Below are 19,217 nucleotides of genomic sequence, written 5' to 3'. Positions count from 1 at the left end.
CTTTCAAAATTTGAATTGACACAAAATTTTCAACTGGATAGGGTTCAGCAATAGATGTGTAATATATCTACACCAATAGGATCAGTTTTGAACCAGTGAATACTTAGTTGTAGCATCCTGCGCAGTTGTGCTCGAAAGCTCAGGAGCTAACTTCCTTAATTGCATTTTTTGAAGTAATTGGATATAATTTGTAATTGAATTTTTTTAATTACAAGTTATTGTAATTGCATTAATTACCTGAGGAACACACCCTGAAATTCAATTACTTTTTAAATTACTTTCAATTACAATTACTTTCAATTACAATCCAGGACCATGAAATTTGTTTTAGCATGATATTGTTGTAATATTGCTTAAGTCTATTTGATACTTGAGTCAATTTTTATGTGTATTTAAATCTCTCTCTCTCTCTCTCTCTCTCTCTCTCTCTCTCTCTCTCTCTCTCTCTCTGTGTGTGTGTGTGTGTATGTATGTGGTGTGTGTTTTCTGTCTCCGTCTTTCAAAGGCCAGTGCGTGTGTTTTTAAGCTTATCAAATCTCACTGACAAAATTGAACAGGTGAATTCAAACCACCTGTATTGTTCTCAGAGCCCCTGGTAATATAACTGCTATAAAAACAATTCACATAACTGGCAAAGCCACATTCTTGAATGTTCCTGAACAAGAAAGATTTCTCCTTTAAAACCCGTTCATTTCTGATATAAGATAAGCAATAAAAACAACATAACACACTAAATGGACTAGCAACGACACGCAGCAGCTTTAATGTTGTAACAATACAACGTACTATGATTATATAAATGTAAATACGAATTAGTATTAGTATAAAATTTGAACGTGTTGTTTGTTCTACGTGTCGTCCTAAACTGATTTTACATCGTTATTCTATTGAACCGCATGACTGAACATACATATACAGGTGTAACCGAAACCAATCTGTTTGTATACCCACAGTGCTCCCTACCTATGTCGAACTCTGCAGGGCCTTCACAAACTTATAATCATTTGTTTTAGAATGTCACTAAATTCAATTCAATTCCAAATATATTCATAGGCCCATGAATTTAACACAAGCGGAGCACACTGCATATTGTCAACCCAGGTTCGTGTATTCTTGAACTATGTCCCTTATATGAGACCAGAATTCTTGAATTAAAACACCAATGTAAGAGTTAATTTACAATTTATTAACCTATCAAAAGTTAATGTAATATAGGAATAACAACTTAGAAAAACTTAACAAGTGGACATAATGAAAAATAACCTGAGGATAAGGGAAGGAGTAGACCCAAGAAAAACAAAATATATCTATGAAGTACACTAATGGACCTCCATACTCTTCGAAGTGATTCAGAACCTTGAAAATAACATCAAAAATATCCTACACTATCTCTCATGTAGCAATATAAAACTACTACCTATAAATTATAAGTCCTATGTAGAGAGAATCGTATTTAACAAAATAAATAATATTTCCGGATAAGATGAAGGTGTACGTATTTATTAATTCATGTCAGCTTTCAGGTTGGGTTTTGATATCAAAAGAATTTAATTCATTGTGAAAATGGGACAGTAATAGAAATTTAGGCGAGAAAATCGTGCAACAAAAGCTCGCACAATGCCTAGCTAATATTAGTAAGGAATAAGAAAAGTGGTCGAACCTGGAGATTCTTCACCACAACCTAAAGTAAAGTTAAACGAGCTGCGTTCACGTTTTTATATCTCCTTTAACCAATCAAACTCGACTTCACAATACCCCACCCAACGAGTGAAACATGAAATCTGAAACGTTTAAAGCTGAGACCCCTGACCAATCAAAAACGTTGTTTTATAATAACTTCGATAGAACTGTCAAAATGGAGGACCTTTTCCTGTCAAAATACACGTGCTTTCTCAAAACAAAATAAATGTGGAAATATTCAAAAACAGGAAAGAAATCAAAGAATTAAGGACAGGAAAATAACTGAATAGTAAAGGTAACATTATTTACGCTAGATATAAGAAATTTAGACACGTTTTGGAATTATAAAAATCAAAACTATTACACAGGTATTCGAATTGAAAACTTGAAATATCCGGAATAATCCTTCATTATAATTACCAAGTAGAAATTGATTTCTGTCTAATTCGTTCCCCAAACGAAAGAAATCACATGTCTAGTAGACCTCCAGTATTCGGATATTTTGAAATTCCAGCGTGTTGCGGGCAAAGTTCTTCGGCCTGACAGATGCTATTTAAATGATATCACCTTTGAGAAACTGACGATGATAAAATGTAATAGCCGAATGAAACAGTAATCTGAGATAAATTTGTAAATGTGTTATTATTCATGCGTCATATGGTTATATAATTTACCACTAGTTTTCTAATAATTTTTGAAAAAGTAATGTAGCCAGGTGTTGGATATTGGATCCAGCTACTTGTTGTTCAGGTTGTTTTAGTCCTTCGTGTTTGAGATAGAAAGAGTGTATGAGAGACTGTGTGTGAGTTGTGTTCACATGTCTACTAAAAAAAAACATTATTACCTGTCCGCCCCGGCACACCGTCAAGGTTGAAGCACGTAACTTAGGAAGTAATTATATTGTATAGGATTATGCAGACTGGTAAGATTGATCTATTGTTAAATTCATAGTTCAGAGTTTAATGCTATACATTTAATATAAGACATATTTCCAGGCATAGAATTAATTTGGTGATATCCAGAGTTAGTGAACAGCATGTAAAGTATGAATGTAAAGTATTTTGTACGAATGTTGTAGGTTTTTTCCATAGAATATAATATTTGAAAACCCAGGAATATTGTCCTGATCTATCGATGGGTTACAGTAATTTGTAATTTAATTAATTACTTTTGCAAAGTAAATTATTGTAATTTGATTAATTACATACTCTAAAAATGAGTAATTGTAATTCAATTTAATAAGAAAATAGTAAAGTACTTGTAATTTAATTAATTATATCCGAAAATCTAGATTCATATTTGATAATATTGTTATTCGTTTGCGAAAAGCTTGATTTTTTTTTTTCGATAATCAACCACTTTGAAATCATATTTTGTTTATCAATACTAACCATTGAAGATGAAGGGAAACATTAAGGGACTGTTTATTTGGCAAACAGACACCCAACTCGAGGAAGACATTATTCAGGTACGTAATGTTCATCGTTTTTCAAAGAAGGGGGGTGGGGGTCAGCCAAAGGATTAGTTGAATTAGCAATTGTTTTTAAAATTGAATGACAAGCAACAAAATAATAATTTTAAAAGAAAAGCAAAAGAAAAAACCTCAAACAAACCAAAAATCCACGCAATCCTACTTTGCCCAATATTCAAATGCCTAAAATCGAAGGGGAAGAGGGAAGGGGGCAAAGAATGTTAGATAAAAAAAGCCTATAATATATTTTCCCAATCTTAAAAATCTTACTGGGGGACGTTCATCCTCAACACATTCAGTGTTACTACATAGAATAAAGTTGGGGGAGGGGTGCTGGTCATCCAGCATATCTTACTTCGCACGTTGAAATGTAAAAATAACGGAAAGTGAACGTTGTAAAAAAGAAAGAAAGGGGGGGGGGGTGTCCCTCGTATCTACGTGCTTGAGATCTTATACAGAGTCATAAATTCCCTCCCTTTGCTTTCAACGTTGTAGGTTTGGGGAGGTCGGGGTGACACTATTTACATGCAAGTTCAATATAGACCCTAGGTAAACTCGGGGGTGTTCTATCCCATCTTAATTAAGCGCCTGTGCAAATTTCATGCATTTCACTAGTTGCCATTCATATTCATGAAAGCGTGATTATCAGAAAAACGACGAACTGTGCAATCAGACTAACACGATACGTGTATCTTTTATACTGAAATGTTTAATAGGTGACACCGCAACATTATACGTAGAGCCGGATGTGCCATATACTGCCTCTATATCTTCGCCATTATCACAATATTACAATACAGGTGAAAGGGTATTTTTCAGGAGAAATGAGGGGGTGGGGTGGTTTTATATCAATTGATTATATGATTTTCACATACATATACCTAAAAAGCTACTTCTAATCTAGCTTGGTATAGGCGTGCTCCTGTATAAGATATCATCAATACGTCAAAGCTGCACAGGTGGCCAAAATACATTCTGTATAGAATATCGATTCCCTCACATAGTGCGATACTGTTTTAGTATCATTCAAACTATAATACCTGTATTGGATGACCTAACTAATGTTGTACTTACTGTCAAAAACACACAGAGAAATCAATTCCGTCTTCAACTGTATGGTTCTGAAAAGCCGGATACATTTTTTAAAAAGTCAGTTAAAATGGACAAACTTATCCGTAGTCTTTAATTGCGGAATAAGAAATAAGAGGAAGGAAAAAATTAATACATAAATAAAATTCAAGAAAAGCATCTGCAATAATTTTAATGATGATCAAGGAGATCACGTGACACGGGCAGTGAATGGACGGACAATTTACCTGTCCGTGTTTTTGATCATTTTCATCGTCAAAATTAGATATTTACCTGGATTATTTTGACTTAGAGTGTTCCTAAAGGTAAAAGGTAACTATACTTTTTGCAATTGTCTGGTAGCAGAAACTTTTTGAAGCAGATTTCTACCTAGTGACTCAAGTGAGTAGATACTCACATTTGTGAATATTTATGTTATTACAAGCAATGGCAATGCCAGCTCAAATGTTGAAACCAGTGCCCCGGCTCCCCCTTTTTCTAATCTCGACTGAGATTCGGCTCAGCTGGATGTCCGGACTGACGCCTTCACCAAATCTCGGAGCAGTCCTTCAAAAACTCACCTTCAACTTCGACAGAATCTAGTCATTCATGAGTTCTCTACAATGTAAAAGCGACATTGCTGTTCGCTTTAAATAAGTGATTTGATCGTTCACTAACTTTCTATCATTGTTTACTGTCTAGGTATAGAAAGCACACAATAGGCAGTCACTAATGAAGACTTCATAATGTAATTCCTTATCTTCTGATATTGAAGAGTTCCTATATTAATTTTAACTAGTGATATATAGAGACATCATTACGGGGCTGTTATCGTCACGAAACTTTTAAAAAAAAAAACTAAAAAAAAAACAACTAAGGTCCCCCCCCCCCCCCCAATGAAAATATCATTCTGAAATGTTTTTTTTTTCATCTTGGTTATTAAAAATGAAATAGTTATAGGCATTATCTTTCTTTGAAAGTCGTTTACGACCTACAATTACCCCCCCCCCCTTCCTCCTCCCAACTAAAAGTGTTCTACACGGCTTAAATACATATCATAATTTAAAGTTAACCTGAAATACCTGTTAATTACTTTTAGATTAATCTTTCAAAAGTTCAATTCTGTGTATATGCAATATATCAAATATTATGAAATATTATAAAGCAATTACAGACGGCTTTTACAACAAATTTATGAATTCGGACTGGAAGAGTATTGATTGTACAAGTGTATGATTGGGGAAATTCCCAACAGGAATGATATTGGCAGGCCAGGGTGAGAAAAATAACCCCCCTTCATTGAATCTAGTCGTGTGGATTTATATCGTATAGTCATAGTGATGACAGTCTCGGTAACACAATTCGACAAAGCCCGGCCGTCCTCCACTCCTCCCAATCATCTTTCTTTTATTCGATTTGCTTGTCCACGGTTACGGGTGGCTTAGTGGATTAAAACCTTTAAACAAATATTCGGATCTGTAGAAAATGTTAGGTATATACTGACAACACAAAGAAAATTTCACAAGAAATCTTTACTCCTCGGCATCATTCGCTTGATCATGGAAATCGTAAGATTTCTCATGTCTTATTATTTTTCTTATATACATTGCATATTGTGAAGTCAATTATTTTCTACTATACAACAGTATTTCCACTATAATTTCACATTTTCAAGAAATACTACAATATGGTACTAAGGTCTTGCATGTACTTTGTTTGCAACCATGCTGCATTCGTTTTAGAATAACAACTAGAATACCACTTCAGACACAACAATTTCCAGACCTTTTTAATTACCCTTTACTTAATTAAATATTTTATTGAAAGTAGATATTAACGGCCAACTAACAACTTAACTTTATGAAAAACGGGATGATTTTAGCTTCTCCATTGCCAACTTCCCATATCTATGTAGCAATATTCCATTATCACCTGCATATGGTGTTTATATCTCTCAACTGATTCGATACGCAAGAGCTTGTTCTGCGTATGTTCAGTTTCTAAATCAAGGTAAGCTACTGACAAACAAGTTGATGGTACAGGGGTTTCAAAAGTCTCGTTTGAAGTCAGCATTTCGCAAATTCTATGGTTGTTATAACGATCTAGTTTGCCAATACACCCTATCATTGGGTCAAATGCTGTCTGACGGGTTGTTAGACCGTTCGTGGCACACTGATTTGACTACGGATTACTCCGTTTACCTCATCAAGATATAACGCTCACGCGGGTGTGACCGGTCGACAGGGGATGTTTACTCCTCCTAGGCACCTGCTCCCACTTTTGGTGTATCCAGGGGCCCGTGTTTGCCCAGCTGTCTATTTTGTATTGCTTGTGGGATTTATGAGATGATTACTGTTCGTTATCTTCACCTTCCATAATAGACCTAAAATAACAATGAATCATTAGGAAAATAGTATTCAAGAACAATATGTGTTGTATATATGGTTACTATAATCTATGAAATGCATTTCAATTTGTTCCTTGGTCATGGCTTCTTTCTGAAAGCAGAATTTAACATATTAACACTGTATACCGTAGTCATGGAAAAGAAAAATAGACAGGTGGTTGGACTCTGGGCAGGTAAATGATATTGGCAGTGTACATCAAATAAATCAATATTATCATGGTAAGCCAGACATTTTTTTCAGAGTTCAAGGGTCTTAGAAATTTACATTTATCAAACAAATCTCTTTATCATTGTCTAGATTTAACAGTTGTATAAAATCAAACATTTTTTTTGTTTGAAAAATCACTTTTGTACGCAGTTCCTTGTGAACTGGAAAAACCAAAATAAATTATGGACGGAAAATCCTGACTTAAGCATTGATTTCTTCAAATGAAATTATGAGCTTAAAGTATATACATCAGCAAAAATTATATACTGTATATAATACATGTACATTTAGAGTCAAGTTAAAATTCTTTATTTGTTTTAAATCGGCTTAAAATTGTAACATGCTATACAACGAGAGTATTTTAATGTTGATTTTTGACTAGATACATTGCATACTCTAGTCATCTACTGAATTTTGACGTTTTGTCCTTTTAATTCTCTTAACCAATCTAATACAAATTATGCAAGCCGCAGATGACTGACCCTCATTCTATTTAATTGTGATTAATTAAAGACACCCGGTTTGAAAAGCTTTGACACTGCCTTTGTTAGTGTGTTTAACCAATCACGAGCGGATAGCAATACATATTATTGTCCGGGTTGAAATGTTTTACCCAGTATTTAAATATTTCCTCCGAGTACCAATTATGTGATCAAGCCGCCGAGACGCGCATGCAAAATGGCGGACTCGAGATTTTAGATAATTGACACGAATTCAAATTTCATTGAATTTAAAGGAAATTACGAAAGAGATAAAATATCTGATTTTATAGAAATTCTGAAGGATATACAATATTGGAATCTGTTGCTGAATTTGCTTAAGGATATCACTGTACGTAATATTGCACGTGTTTACTGCCGTAAGAATGGATTTTTCGATGTGAAAATGTGGAAATTGTTATTTCATAGTAAGTTACTTCTTCATATAATGATATATCAAACATTGATAATGGTGACAATGATACTGAAAATAATAATACTTTATCTAGAATTCACCCGATTATCATTTTCCCGGGGTCTTCTGAACTTCATTTCTAATGACTAACAAAATAATGCAATAACTACTACTGCTGTAGCTTTACTACTACTACTACTACTACTACTACTACTACTTCTTCTTCTTCTTCTACTGGCGATAATTTGCGGGAATTACATTTATATATCTCATACTAAATTTAAAGCTTTAACCACCACGAGTACTTTAATAGAAGGACAAAATGTCATACAACCTAGAGTTATGGTAAATTATTATTAAGAGTAATTAATAAAGAAGAGTGTATCAGATCGATAACAGTCTACAGTAGTCTGCATCATACGCTACAACCGTGCAATATAGAGAGTATAAGGACATGCGAAAGAACCGTGCGCTATACATAAAACACATCATATTTAACCACGGAGCGTGTATTTATGCTGGCGAATACACCTGTCGGTCGATACATGTTATTTCATGCGTATTAAAAAGTTCATGAATATTTAACAAAATACCCTCTTTGATAAAACAATGTTTGTATGAGAATGATGCATGTGAAACATATATAGTTTTAAATATGTGAAAAAGGTATGACTAGCAATGTATATGTTTGTTTTTATATGGAACAAAAACTCGGAAATGAAAATCCTTCAATGCAGTATCTTTCACAAATACAAATAGCTTTCATTACTTGGGTATTTAATGATCAGGTATTTAGTAGCAATGGAAATGGCCCTCACTTTAGGATTATTTACTACATCCCTGAAGTGAAGTAACGCCGTTAAAGAATTCTCAATTTAATCAATATTATATAACGATGAAACTGACTCTCAAGCCACACGGGGTAAGGAAATGTGGAACAGGATGTGTGCATTATCACTACTAGTAATGATTAAATTTACATGTCACTTAAAAAAAAAAAAAAAAAAGAAGAAATTTGCAAACTGTTTATCAATGCATTAGGTAAGTTAGAGTTATTTCACGAGGAGAAGTCCTCAGTCGTGTATCAAACTATGTAATGTGTCGTATTGAAATGTATGGTTTAATCAAATCCTTACAAGAGTGTATAGGTTCCTGTGCAACAACTTGTTTTGGAAAGGAGATATACAAAATATATCTGCAAAACCACAGGGAACTTGCCCCCAGTCAGACATTAGATCCCGGGTATTGATGACTAAACTTTCATCTACCCGTTAATGTTCGGTGGGTGTGAAACTTGTATGCTGGTTCATAAGACAAGTAGAAATGGGCAAGAGCACTTCTTCCTCCCCCTTCACGATTAATAAACATTGATTGAGAGAAGTATTATGTTACGGTTGAGCAGCATAGAAAAGCATATCAAATATTTCTTTCCTTTTAATCATCACACGTGTTCAGGAACCTTGAATTGGTAGCTCAAGTTACACAGATCTCCGCAGATAAAGTATTGTCAGATTTCATTAATATCAATACAAACCAAGTGATGCATAAAAAAATATGCAACGACGTTTTTCTTTAAACATATTTAGGTCTAGATTTACGATTTCTCATGATACTAAAACTGACGAGGGTCACGTGCTAAATGATGTTACAATAAGAACATAGGCGTAGCTTGGGTTCGAATATTACCGAGGCAGCTATCGACATTTTAACAACGTAAAAGGTGTTGTTGTTTTTTTTACCGAGGCAGCTGCCTCGGTTGCCTCAATGGAAGCTACGCCACTAAAGAAGTATGTCCATTGTTTTCTTTCTATACATACATGTATATTTATCAAATCTTAGTGAGTAAACACGTTATACATGGAAAAGAGAACCAATTGATTTCCCATAGAACTCATGACCATTTCTCTATTTTAAGATATCGATTTGAGGCAATTGCCGTCCAATATTTCCAAGTTCATTCCAACCTCTAGTAACATTGGGCTGAGTGGTTTCGTAGTTCCTGAATTATACATACATGTAGATATACAGATCACGTTGCACGCAGTGTGTTATTATTAGAGAACAACACACACTTGAGTGTAAATATGGAGTATTTCCAACCATTTCTCGTTATTTCTTCTAGTAATTTTGCGTTGAATAGTAATTTTTTGTATCGTAAAAATGACACGACTTTCATCAAAGATGCTGCATTTTGATAGTGTGATTTTGACGTATTGGATTTCTTGTATGGGCACACCGCGTAGTTTGTAAGGCATTCATGTTAGTCTCTAAAGCGCTCAATCTGACACAATACCATTAAATGAATACACTTACATCATGTATTAATAGTCTTTGTAAATAGGTAATTGGAAGCGTTATTTATAAACATAGATGCAGATGTACTTCATGAAGTTAGACATTCCCGTTACATAATCATGAGCATGCGCTCTTTGTCTGAAAGCATTTCTTTTCACATGTACATGTACCCGAATGCAACAACAATTAGGCTACAATTTGATTAGTGTCTACCCGAGACGTTTCTTGCAGGGACCTGCAACTCGTTAAATACACCGGTACAAGTTTCATCTGTCAACAGTATTAACTTCATTGATATGCCGATTTGATATATCCCATTGATTTCGATATTAAAGGCACCATGGAGTCTTTAATCTACATCTGTATGTTTCAGTCTTGGGTATTGTACTGATCCTATCCGTTAACGACAAACTAACAACTTGAATTAATAACAAAAACGATAACCGTAGATAATTCAATGTCATTCTCCCATATTTATGTAGCTATAATGTATGTTCCATTATCACCTGCATATACAAGGTGTTTATGAGTCTCAATGATTTGATACACGAGGACACGCTGCACATAATATTTTTTTTTTAATTGAGACAGGCTACCAACAAAAAAGTTGATAATACAAAGTTCAACAGTATCGCTAAATTTAGGGTCGTTATAATGATCTTATTTGCAAATGCAACCTGTAATTAGGTCGAATGTTTTCTGACCTGTTTCATATCAATTGTTAGGTCGTTCTTGGCATATTGAATTTGACTACGGATTATTCCGTTTACCTGATCAAGACATAGGGCTCACGGCGGGTGTGATTGGTCTACAGGGGATGTTTACTCCCCTTAGACACCTGATTCCGCCTCTGTTGTGTCTTTAGGTGTCTGAGTTTGTCCTGTTCTCAATTTTGTATTTTTGATAGGATTCATGAGATCGATCACTGTTTTGTTGTCTTAATTTTTTTGATTGGAATTGACAACAGCCAGGTACATGAAAGCACGAATGGCTGAGAACGGAATGAAATGGAACATCTACATGTACATGTATGCATAAGGTTTACTTAAAAGTCACTGAAAAAATCCAGTCCGAAATCATCAATGTTCGACAGATATACATGTACATATACCTGTAGTGATGCATATTTCAGCTAGTGGTCAGGTTATCATGTAGGAGATGGTTATATAGAGAGGAATAGCATTGTTAATTCATTTATTCATGCATTTGCAAATAAGATCATCATAACGACACTAGAATTTGCGATACTGTACTATATACCCTATGTCTGTATGGTAATATTTTATCATTTACAAGCTGTATTAGATAATTGGTCCAAATTGCATATTAAATTGAACCCCTTGATCACATGTACATCTAATACTTAGGCAGGAATGAATGATTAAACATTCCTGTTGACTCTTCCGCTCTGGCCATGGAATGTTACTATTCACAGATAGCAATCACTTTGCGAACATCGCCTCTAGTGTGACGTATTTGAGTGTTGTGTACTGTCCTGCATGTCTTTAGTTTGTCGTTCACCCATATTACATTTAGCTGTAAGGCTTCACAAAATATTGATTTAGATGACCTTGAAATTAATATATTTATTTTCTATTTACCTATGGAGAGAATGTTTTAGATTAAATTCATTTTATTTCTGCCTCAATGCAGATGTTGCAACATACGCCATAACGATAATTAGTGTGTTTGTTGTACGGACTACTCCGTACTTCAACACACAATATCTACATTTCGAAATGCTTTTAAAATGCTTTAAAAAATCGCCAGATTGTCGAATGATTATATGGATAGCTGACCGACAATCTATCAAAATACAGTCGGTAGTCACGTGACCCATTTACCCGATGAGAGGAGCGATAAATCCATGGCAATATACCATTTCACTTTACTGTATGAAACATAGTTTTATCGTAAGGCAATATTTCTCCGCTTTTTAAAGAATAGTGTCTATTTTAATCCTTGCCTCCTTGTGTAAAACTTATACGGTACCAATTTTGATGCACCAGATGTGCATTTCGACAAATAATGTCTCTTCAGTGATGCTCAACCGAAATCTTTGAAATCCGAAATAACTATGAAGTTTTAGAGCTAAATATAGCCAAAAACATCGTGCCAAAAAATCATCAAACCTTGTAAGTTGATGCGTCTAGAGGCCTCAAAACATATTTATTAAAAAAGTAGGTCACAGTGACCTACTTTTTGAATTTTGCAGACATTCAAATTTCGAAAGCTAGGATCATCAAACTTTGTCAGTTGATGCATCTTGAGTCTTCATAGTTTGTTGACCAAAAAGTAGGTCACCGTGACCTACTTTTGGAATTTGACGGCTATATTTTAATATTTCAGATACTATTTGATTTACAATCATCATACTTTGTCAGTTAATGCGTGTGACCTACCTTTGGAATTTGACGTTTATATCTGAACATTTCAGATACTATTTGATTTCAATTATCAAACTTTGTAAGTTGGTGCATCTTGAGTCTTTGGAGTGTGTCGACCAAAAAGTAGGTCACTGTGGCCTTCTTTTGGAATTTGTCGGCTATATTTGAATACTATTTGACTTGTCAGTTGATGCATCTTGAGTCTTCAGTGTGTCAACCAAAAGTAGGTCACCGTGGACTACTTTTGGACAGTTACATTTAAATTTTCAGGTACTATTTGACTTAACATCATCAAACTTTGTTACTTGATGAATCTTGGTTAGTGAGAATTTTTGCCTGTTCTACAATGTATCAGAAGAGTGATTCTAGGCCCATGGGCCTCTTGTTTAAACATTAATATCCGTGTTGCATTTTTATGGAACGTAGCAGATGTCTATGATGTCAAAATGCCTAGTCGTTGATTCATGGTGAGGAATATCCGTGTATATTGTGGAAAAGTCATACGTTTTGATAATGTTGATTTGGGAAAAGTGCTGTGATTTCAAATTTACTTAAAATTCTTTCGCATTTTTTTTAAGAATCGACATTTGATTTATATCACTTTACGCATACGTTGTGGTTAAGTGACTCTTTATTGTCCTTTCGATGGTATTTACTCACGACAAAACCAAGATAACAAACAGTGATCAACAATCCTCTACGTAAAATCTCATAAATCTTCTACATAAAATCTCATAAATCCTCTACATAAAATCTCATAAATCCTCTACATAAAATCTCATGAATCCTCTACATAAAATCTCATAAATCCTCTACATAAAATCTCATGAATCCTCTACATAAAATCTCATAAATCCTCTACATATATGTAACAAAACATTGCAAGTAGAGGAATCGTGGACCTTTGTAAACGTCAAAGTTGGGATAAGGTGCCTCGGAGGAATAAGCATCCGCACTGACTGATCACACTCGTCATGATCCCTATATCTTGATGAAGTAGATTGATATACTAGTAATATACTTGTAAAATGCATTTTCATAGAATGTGCAATAGAGATGACAAGTGGACTAGTGCTGCCTTGACACGCCTGCGCAGCATGAGTGGTTTCCGTCCAGGAGTCTTAAGAATTTGTCAATAAATCCTGAATGATAAAAATCGTAAATTTGTAGATTATAAAAAAATGTTTTATTACCTCTCCTGATATAGAATTGTGATGATAAAGAAAAAAAATTAATGTACACACAAAGACTGAAAGAGAATTGTTCATCTTTCAGGTTATAAATTAAAGAAAACTGAAAACAACTTTTGTGTAAACGTTTTAGTGTAAAAAATGTAAGAATGTCATCTGCAATGTGAATTACTCAAAAGGTTTTTTTTTTTTTTTTAAAATCACCTTTCAAAATTTGAGAGAAGGTAACAAGATAAATAGTTCTATGTTATCTCTTATTATTCATGGAATTTTATTCAAACACTATCTAAGACTAAAGGACAAACAACTTAGACAAATTAAAAAAAACAACAAACGAGAACAGTATATCGATTGGCCACGTGATAGTAGGTTACTTTGCAACAACCTCCATAATTATAATAAATGAATATTAAACAGTTTTCGTACATTCAATGAATATTGCACACCTTCAGTGCAATCAATGAATATCTACCGCGTCATTCTGTACAATCAATGAACTGCGAATCGACACCGGTATCATCTATTGATCGTTCTGTAGACTATTCAGAGACTTAAGACACGAATCTACCTGCAAAATGTAAAATGGAATAACAGAGATTGATTTTCAGCCCAGTGTAATTTTCTGTGATTTCACTCGAAAGAATATGTTGTTGTTTTGTCGCGAAATTTATTACAAAACCTTATACGTGTTTTGATTGAGAACTAATTACGAAATATTGTACATATATATTTAATAGGTGGCACAGATACAGCGGTTAGAAGGTGAAGATGAGGAAGAATCAATGTGGCATCGTTATTTCTCTGATAGTTGTCTGTGCCCTGGTACACTACGTCATCTACAACTTCCTCTCCGACCCGAACCAATACACCACCAACAAAAAGTCTGCTATTGAAAGAGTCAGTCGTACTGTTTCTAGAGTTGGGGAACGACAAACGATACCGAACAGTCAGCCCAGTGCGAGCTATAATATTGTGTATTACAACAAGCCTTCTTGGATGTCTTTGGATTTTAAGGTTCTGAATTCTTCCACCTGTCCACAGTTGACATGTCAGTGTTTGGTTTACACGCACAACAAGTACTTGGACGCAGCAAATGCAGTTATTTTCTATGGAGAAAGTCTAGGAAAAGTCCCAAAGAAGAAGGAAGGGCAAATGTGGACGTTCTTTTCGATTGAATCTCCTTATCTGTATTCGGTAGGAAAACAATGGAAAGATAAATTTTCCTGGACATTGACATACCGACACGATTCAGATTTTAAATACCTTTATGGAAAGGTTCATAAAAGAGAAACACCCCTGACGCGGGACTACTCTGAAATATTCAGGAAGAAAACAAAAAATGTTGCTTGGGCGGTTAGCAATTGTAACACGCCCTCCAAAAGGGAATTGTATGTCAAGAAGCTACAACAATATATCGATATAGATATATATGGTAGATGTGGAAAACTTAAATGTGGCAGAAGTTCAGCTGGAATAACTGAATGTCACAAAAAATTCGCGGAAGAATACAAATTCTTTCTTGCTGTTGAAAACTCAGTGTGCAAGGATTACACGACGGAAAAATTGTTCAACTTTTTCTTTTATGATCTCGCAATGATTCCAATCATCAACGGCCCTCAAAATGTACATGAGTATATTCCAAAAGGTACATATATTAACATAATGGATTATTCATCACCAACCGAATTGGCAAGTGACCTACATAGGATCGGATCTGATGAATCTCTCTATTCTTCATATTTAAAGGAAAAAGATAAATATGGTGCTCGGCGACTTACTTGGCAAGATATGTTATGCCCCATGTGTGCTAGACTACATGAGCGGAAACAAAGTACATCTATTCCAGATATCAATTCTTGGATTTGGAAAGATACTTGCATTAAACCATAATTAATATCATATTCATGATGGTTTTTTAACATTAAACCACAACATTACCAGACCTTTATGTAAGAGTCCTTTACTGTTTACAAATGAAATTATCTTATTCGACACTATTATTCTTTCATCCTTGGTATAGCATACTGTTCGTTATCTTCACTTTTCATAAGTAAATCAATTCAATTGTCAGTGTTCATGAATGAAAGATTAGATAATGGACAGTGATCAGTCTCAAAGCTCCTATAAGCAATATAAAAAAGAAATCTAGGCAAACACGGATATCTGAATATACCACAAGTGGGATCAAATGTCTAGGAGGAGTAAGCCTCCAATGTCGACCAGTCAATGCGATAAGGTGAACGGAGAAATCCGTAGTCAAGTCAGTGTGCCAAGAACGGCTTAAAAATTGGTATGAAACACGTCAAAGACTAGAATATTTGACCCAATGATAGGTTATATTGACAATGATGTTTTAACGATAAACTATTCACAGATTGCAGCATTTTATTTGCTCATTAAGTCTATTTGTAAAATGTGTCATATCAATCCCATCCACTGTGGTAATATTGATATAAGTACATAATCGCAAAAACGTTTAATGAACCCTCTTCATCGGCATAATGAATAACTACATGGAGGAAAATATGAAGTTACCAACAATGTTTGTGTAACCCTTTTCGATATGAATGCAAAGCTGAGTAGCTCAGTAGGTTAACGTATCCACTGCTGATTTGTAGACAGCGGGTTCTAGTCCAGCAAGTGTTTGAAATTTGTTACAGATTACTTTCTTCTAAAACTCCATTTTCGTTTACTAGATTTGAAAGTTTTCAATTTCAAAATGTTGTACATACCCTCCGCTTTTCGTCCACATCAAATTTCTCTGGTGTAACATTCCACCTTAATCGAATTGGTCTCAGCATGTCATAACATTGATAAATGATCTATATCAGCATCATATCATGACCTTTTAGCGCTGACCTTTATTTCATAGCAATTGTTAAATTGTTAAGCCTTTTTTTTACATACCGAGTTTGACTACAGATTTACCTGATCAAGATAGAGGGCCCAGGACGGGTGTGACCGGTCAATAGGGGATGATTCCTCCTCCTAGGCACCTGATCCAATCTTTGGTAATTCCAGGGATCTCTGTTTCTCCAACTTTTAATTTTGTATTCTTTATGGAATTTATGAGATTGATCACTATTCTTTAACTTCACTTTGCATGATAACGTATACCTATTTTCCCCTAATTTATCTGTTTATTACAAATACACATTTAAGATGTGTCTAATTTTCTTCTAATTTATCTTTGTGTAATGCATAAACTATGTTTATTTCCTCTAATTTATCTGTGTATAACACATAAGGTATGCTTATTTTTCCAACCTGTGTATTTTATTCATGAGGTATGAAGGTATGCATACAAGGTGAAGATAATGAAAGGTGATCAATTTCATAACTCCTATAAGCAATACAAAATAGATAGTTGGGCAAACACGGACCCCTGGACACACCAGAGGTGGTATGCATATTTCTTTATTACCTATCCGTGTATGGCACACGAAGTATTTTTATTTTTTCTACATGTAGCTATATGAATACATCAACATGCTCATATAAATGGCAACACTTCTACATGATGGTCATTCAACTCTTCAATACGAATACCCGTAACATTTAAAGGGTATCTCCGGAGACTCCCATTAAATTGTTTCAATTCGCTTTCTCTCCATAAATAAATTGCAAATCTCTGAATAGATATTGCTCTATGCAGGATGAAACTAGAATTTCGAAATTGCCTGAAGCAAATGTTATGAAAATATTTACTGCTTTCTCTGGCCTTTAATATGATCCATTTAAAACGAAGCCCATTTCCTCTGATATTGCGATTTATACAAATGTTTGATCAGAGTACCGCCTGTTGAACTGAACCGCAACGTATTCCAGTGTATGAATTTAACAGGGAAATTGTTCTACGTTTTAAATGCAGATTGTAATTTGAACTAGCAATTTAAACAAGGCAATTATAACAGAAACATTGTATAATACTATGCGTCGTAAAAATAGATTTATGTTGCACTTGTGTGTATGATTTCTTTGATTCGGGTGAAGATACAAAATTAGTGCAGGTACCCCACGTGTTCATCATCATAAAAATCTAAACTGTTGGTTATATAGCTTTGTTTTGTTTAACCTGCAACATTCGATTTTCGTAACTTTATAGGATGCAGCTACTAGTATATGATATTGCTCTTAACCTCAACTACTCCATACGCTAAGTGGTGTATTACAGGTTAACGAACGATAACGATGAATACCAGTACGCAATTTCCGAGTTGCCCAATAGTTCTTTCCCTTTATGGAACTCTTACGCTGCCTTCATATATTGCCTAAAGGATGATTATCAGACATCAAGCAATCACCCAAACTGTTGGGACACACGATTGTAGTAAGTTTATGAGCATTTGATAATAAAATAGCTTACAAAAATCGATAATCACCATCTTTCTTTGATTAAAGTATCACTCATGCATAAAAAGAAATGAAAAATAATTTCATTTATAATTTTATAGCCTAATTCAAACAAATATTATTCTTCATATGGTCAGTTTAATGTACACCAACGGCTGATACGAGGAAGCAAAATTTGCGCTCTCATAACTTTTATCCTTATTTTCATAGCTAGTCTATGATATAAGTACACACCATGTACATCCTGTACCCACCAAAGCGTTCAACAGAATACTGAACGTACCTCCATCACAGAAGAGCTGATATCTCGGAAGTTGCGTGCTGTCCTTATCCTGTTAGATATATACACCCAAAGTACAGAGAAATTAACTATTACATAATTATTTCACTTCTGTCCCTGCCCGGTGTTGTTTTGAACATATTTTATTGATGAAATCAAAAGGATTGGGAACAAGTTCTGACAACTTACAAGTCCCTCTACTAAAATATCACAATATGTCATGCAAGGTAATAATTAACAGGTAAAATGTACACTGATTAAACGAATCTACAAGTTTCTTCTATAAATTTATGAACAACTGAAAAAATATTTATATTAGTTTGCAGAGGCAAATTGACATCACCGCATAATTACAACTTTGTATCAATATTAACCAAGTCAAGCATGAAAAGGCGATTAAAAAAATTATTTCTAGCCCTGGAGTAATTTTTACAAACAAAAAAGAGATGATATACATCTTCATTAATATATCCACTTGTACAAAACAGAGAATTTGTAATATTTCGTTGATAAAGATCATAATTAAGTATACAGTTGTATCTTAGCTTTGTATGAATAATGTTGATATATTATTTTCCAAAAGAGTAGTATGATGGTGGTCTTGTAATGTCTGTTATATTTTTGCGGAATGAATTGATTGAGATAGCTTCTCTGGCTTCTACATTTAATAAATTCCACTGTTTTACAGAGCCAGATACAAATGAATTTTTGAATAACTCTAATCTGTATCTTGGAATATAAAACTGATCTTTGTTTCTAGTATTATAAAGGGATTTATTATATAGCTAATAAATAGTTTAATATATTAATCTGCGTAAAATCTAGAGAATATTAGCATTCAATATCCTGAGAATTTATTGAACGCTAACTTTGCATTGCGTCAATTGTATGCGCCCGGAACATTCCGAGTATGAGCGTTCAGTATTGAGTTTACCGTAACGACGTAAACAAGCCAAAATGGCAGACGACGGTCCTCCGAATCTG

The 19,217-nt window shown here is 34.3% G+C and overlaps 1 protein-coding gene across 4 annotated transcripts; it reads left to right on the top strand.

Moving 5' to 3' along the window:
- The first annotated feature begins 4,535 nt into the window (after positions 1–4,535).
- Positions 4,536–15,670, top strand: LOC125676000 (glycoprotein 3-alpha-L-fucosyltransferase A-like). Of its 4 annotated transcripts, none has more exons than XM_056158614.1 (2): positions 4,536–4,552; positions 14,338–15,670. In XM_056158614.1, exon 2 carries the CDS (start codon positions 14,369–14,371, stop codon positions 15,488–15,490), a length of 1,122 nt encoding a protein of 373 aa, XP_056014589.1. In that variant the 5' UTR covers positions 4,536–4,552; positions 14,338–14,368; the 3' UTR covers positions 15,491–15,670. The 4 variants fall into 4 exon arrangements, with proteins under 4 accessions (XP_056014589.1, XP_056014586.1, XP_056014587.1 ...); XM_056158611.1 differs by lacking the exon at positions 4,536–4,552 and adding an exon at positions 7,448–7,741; XM_056158612.1 differs by lacking the exon at positions 4,536–4,552 and adding an exon at positions 7,450–7,665.
- The last annotated feature ends 3,547 nt before the right edge of the window (positions 15,671–19,217 follow it).

This window comes from Ostrea edulis, chromosome 3 (assembly GCF_947568905.1).
Source record: "Ostrea edulis chromosome 3, xbOstEdul1.1, whole genome shotgun sequence".
NCBI lineage: Eukaryota > Metazoa > Mollusca > Bivalvia > Ostreida > Ostreidae > Ostrea > Ostrea edulis.
The sequence above is the reverse complement of the archived record's forward strand: the minus strand, read 5'-3'. Positions and strand labels throughout refer to the sequence as shown.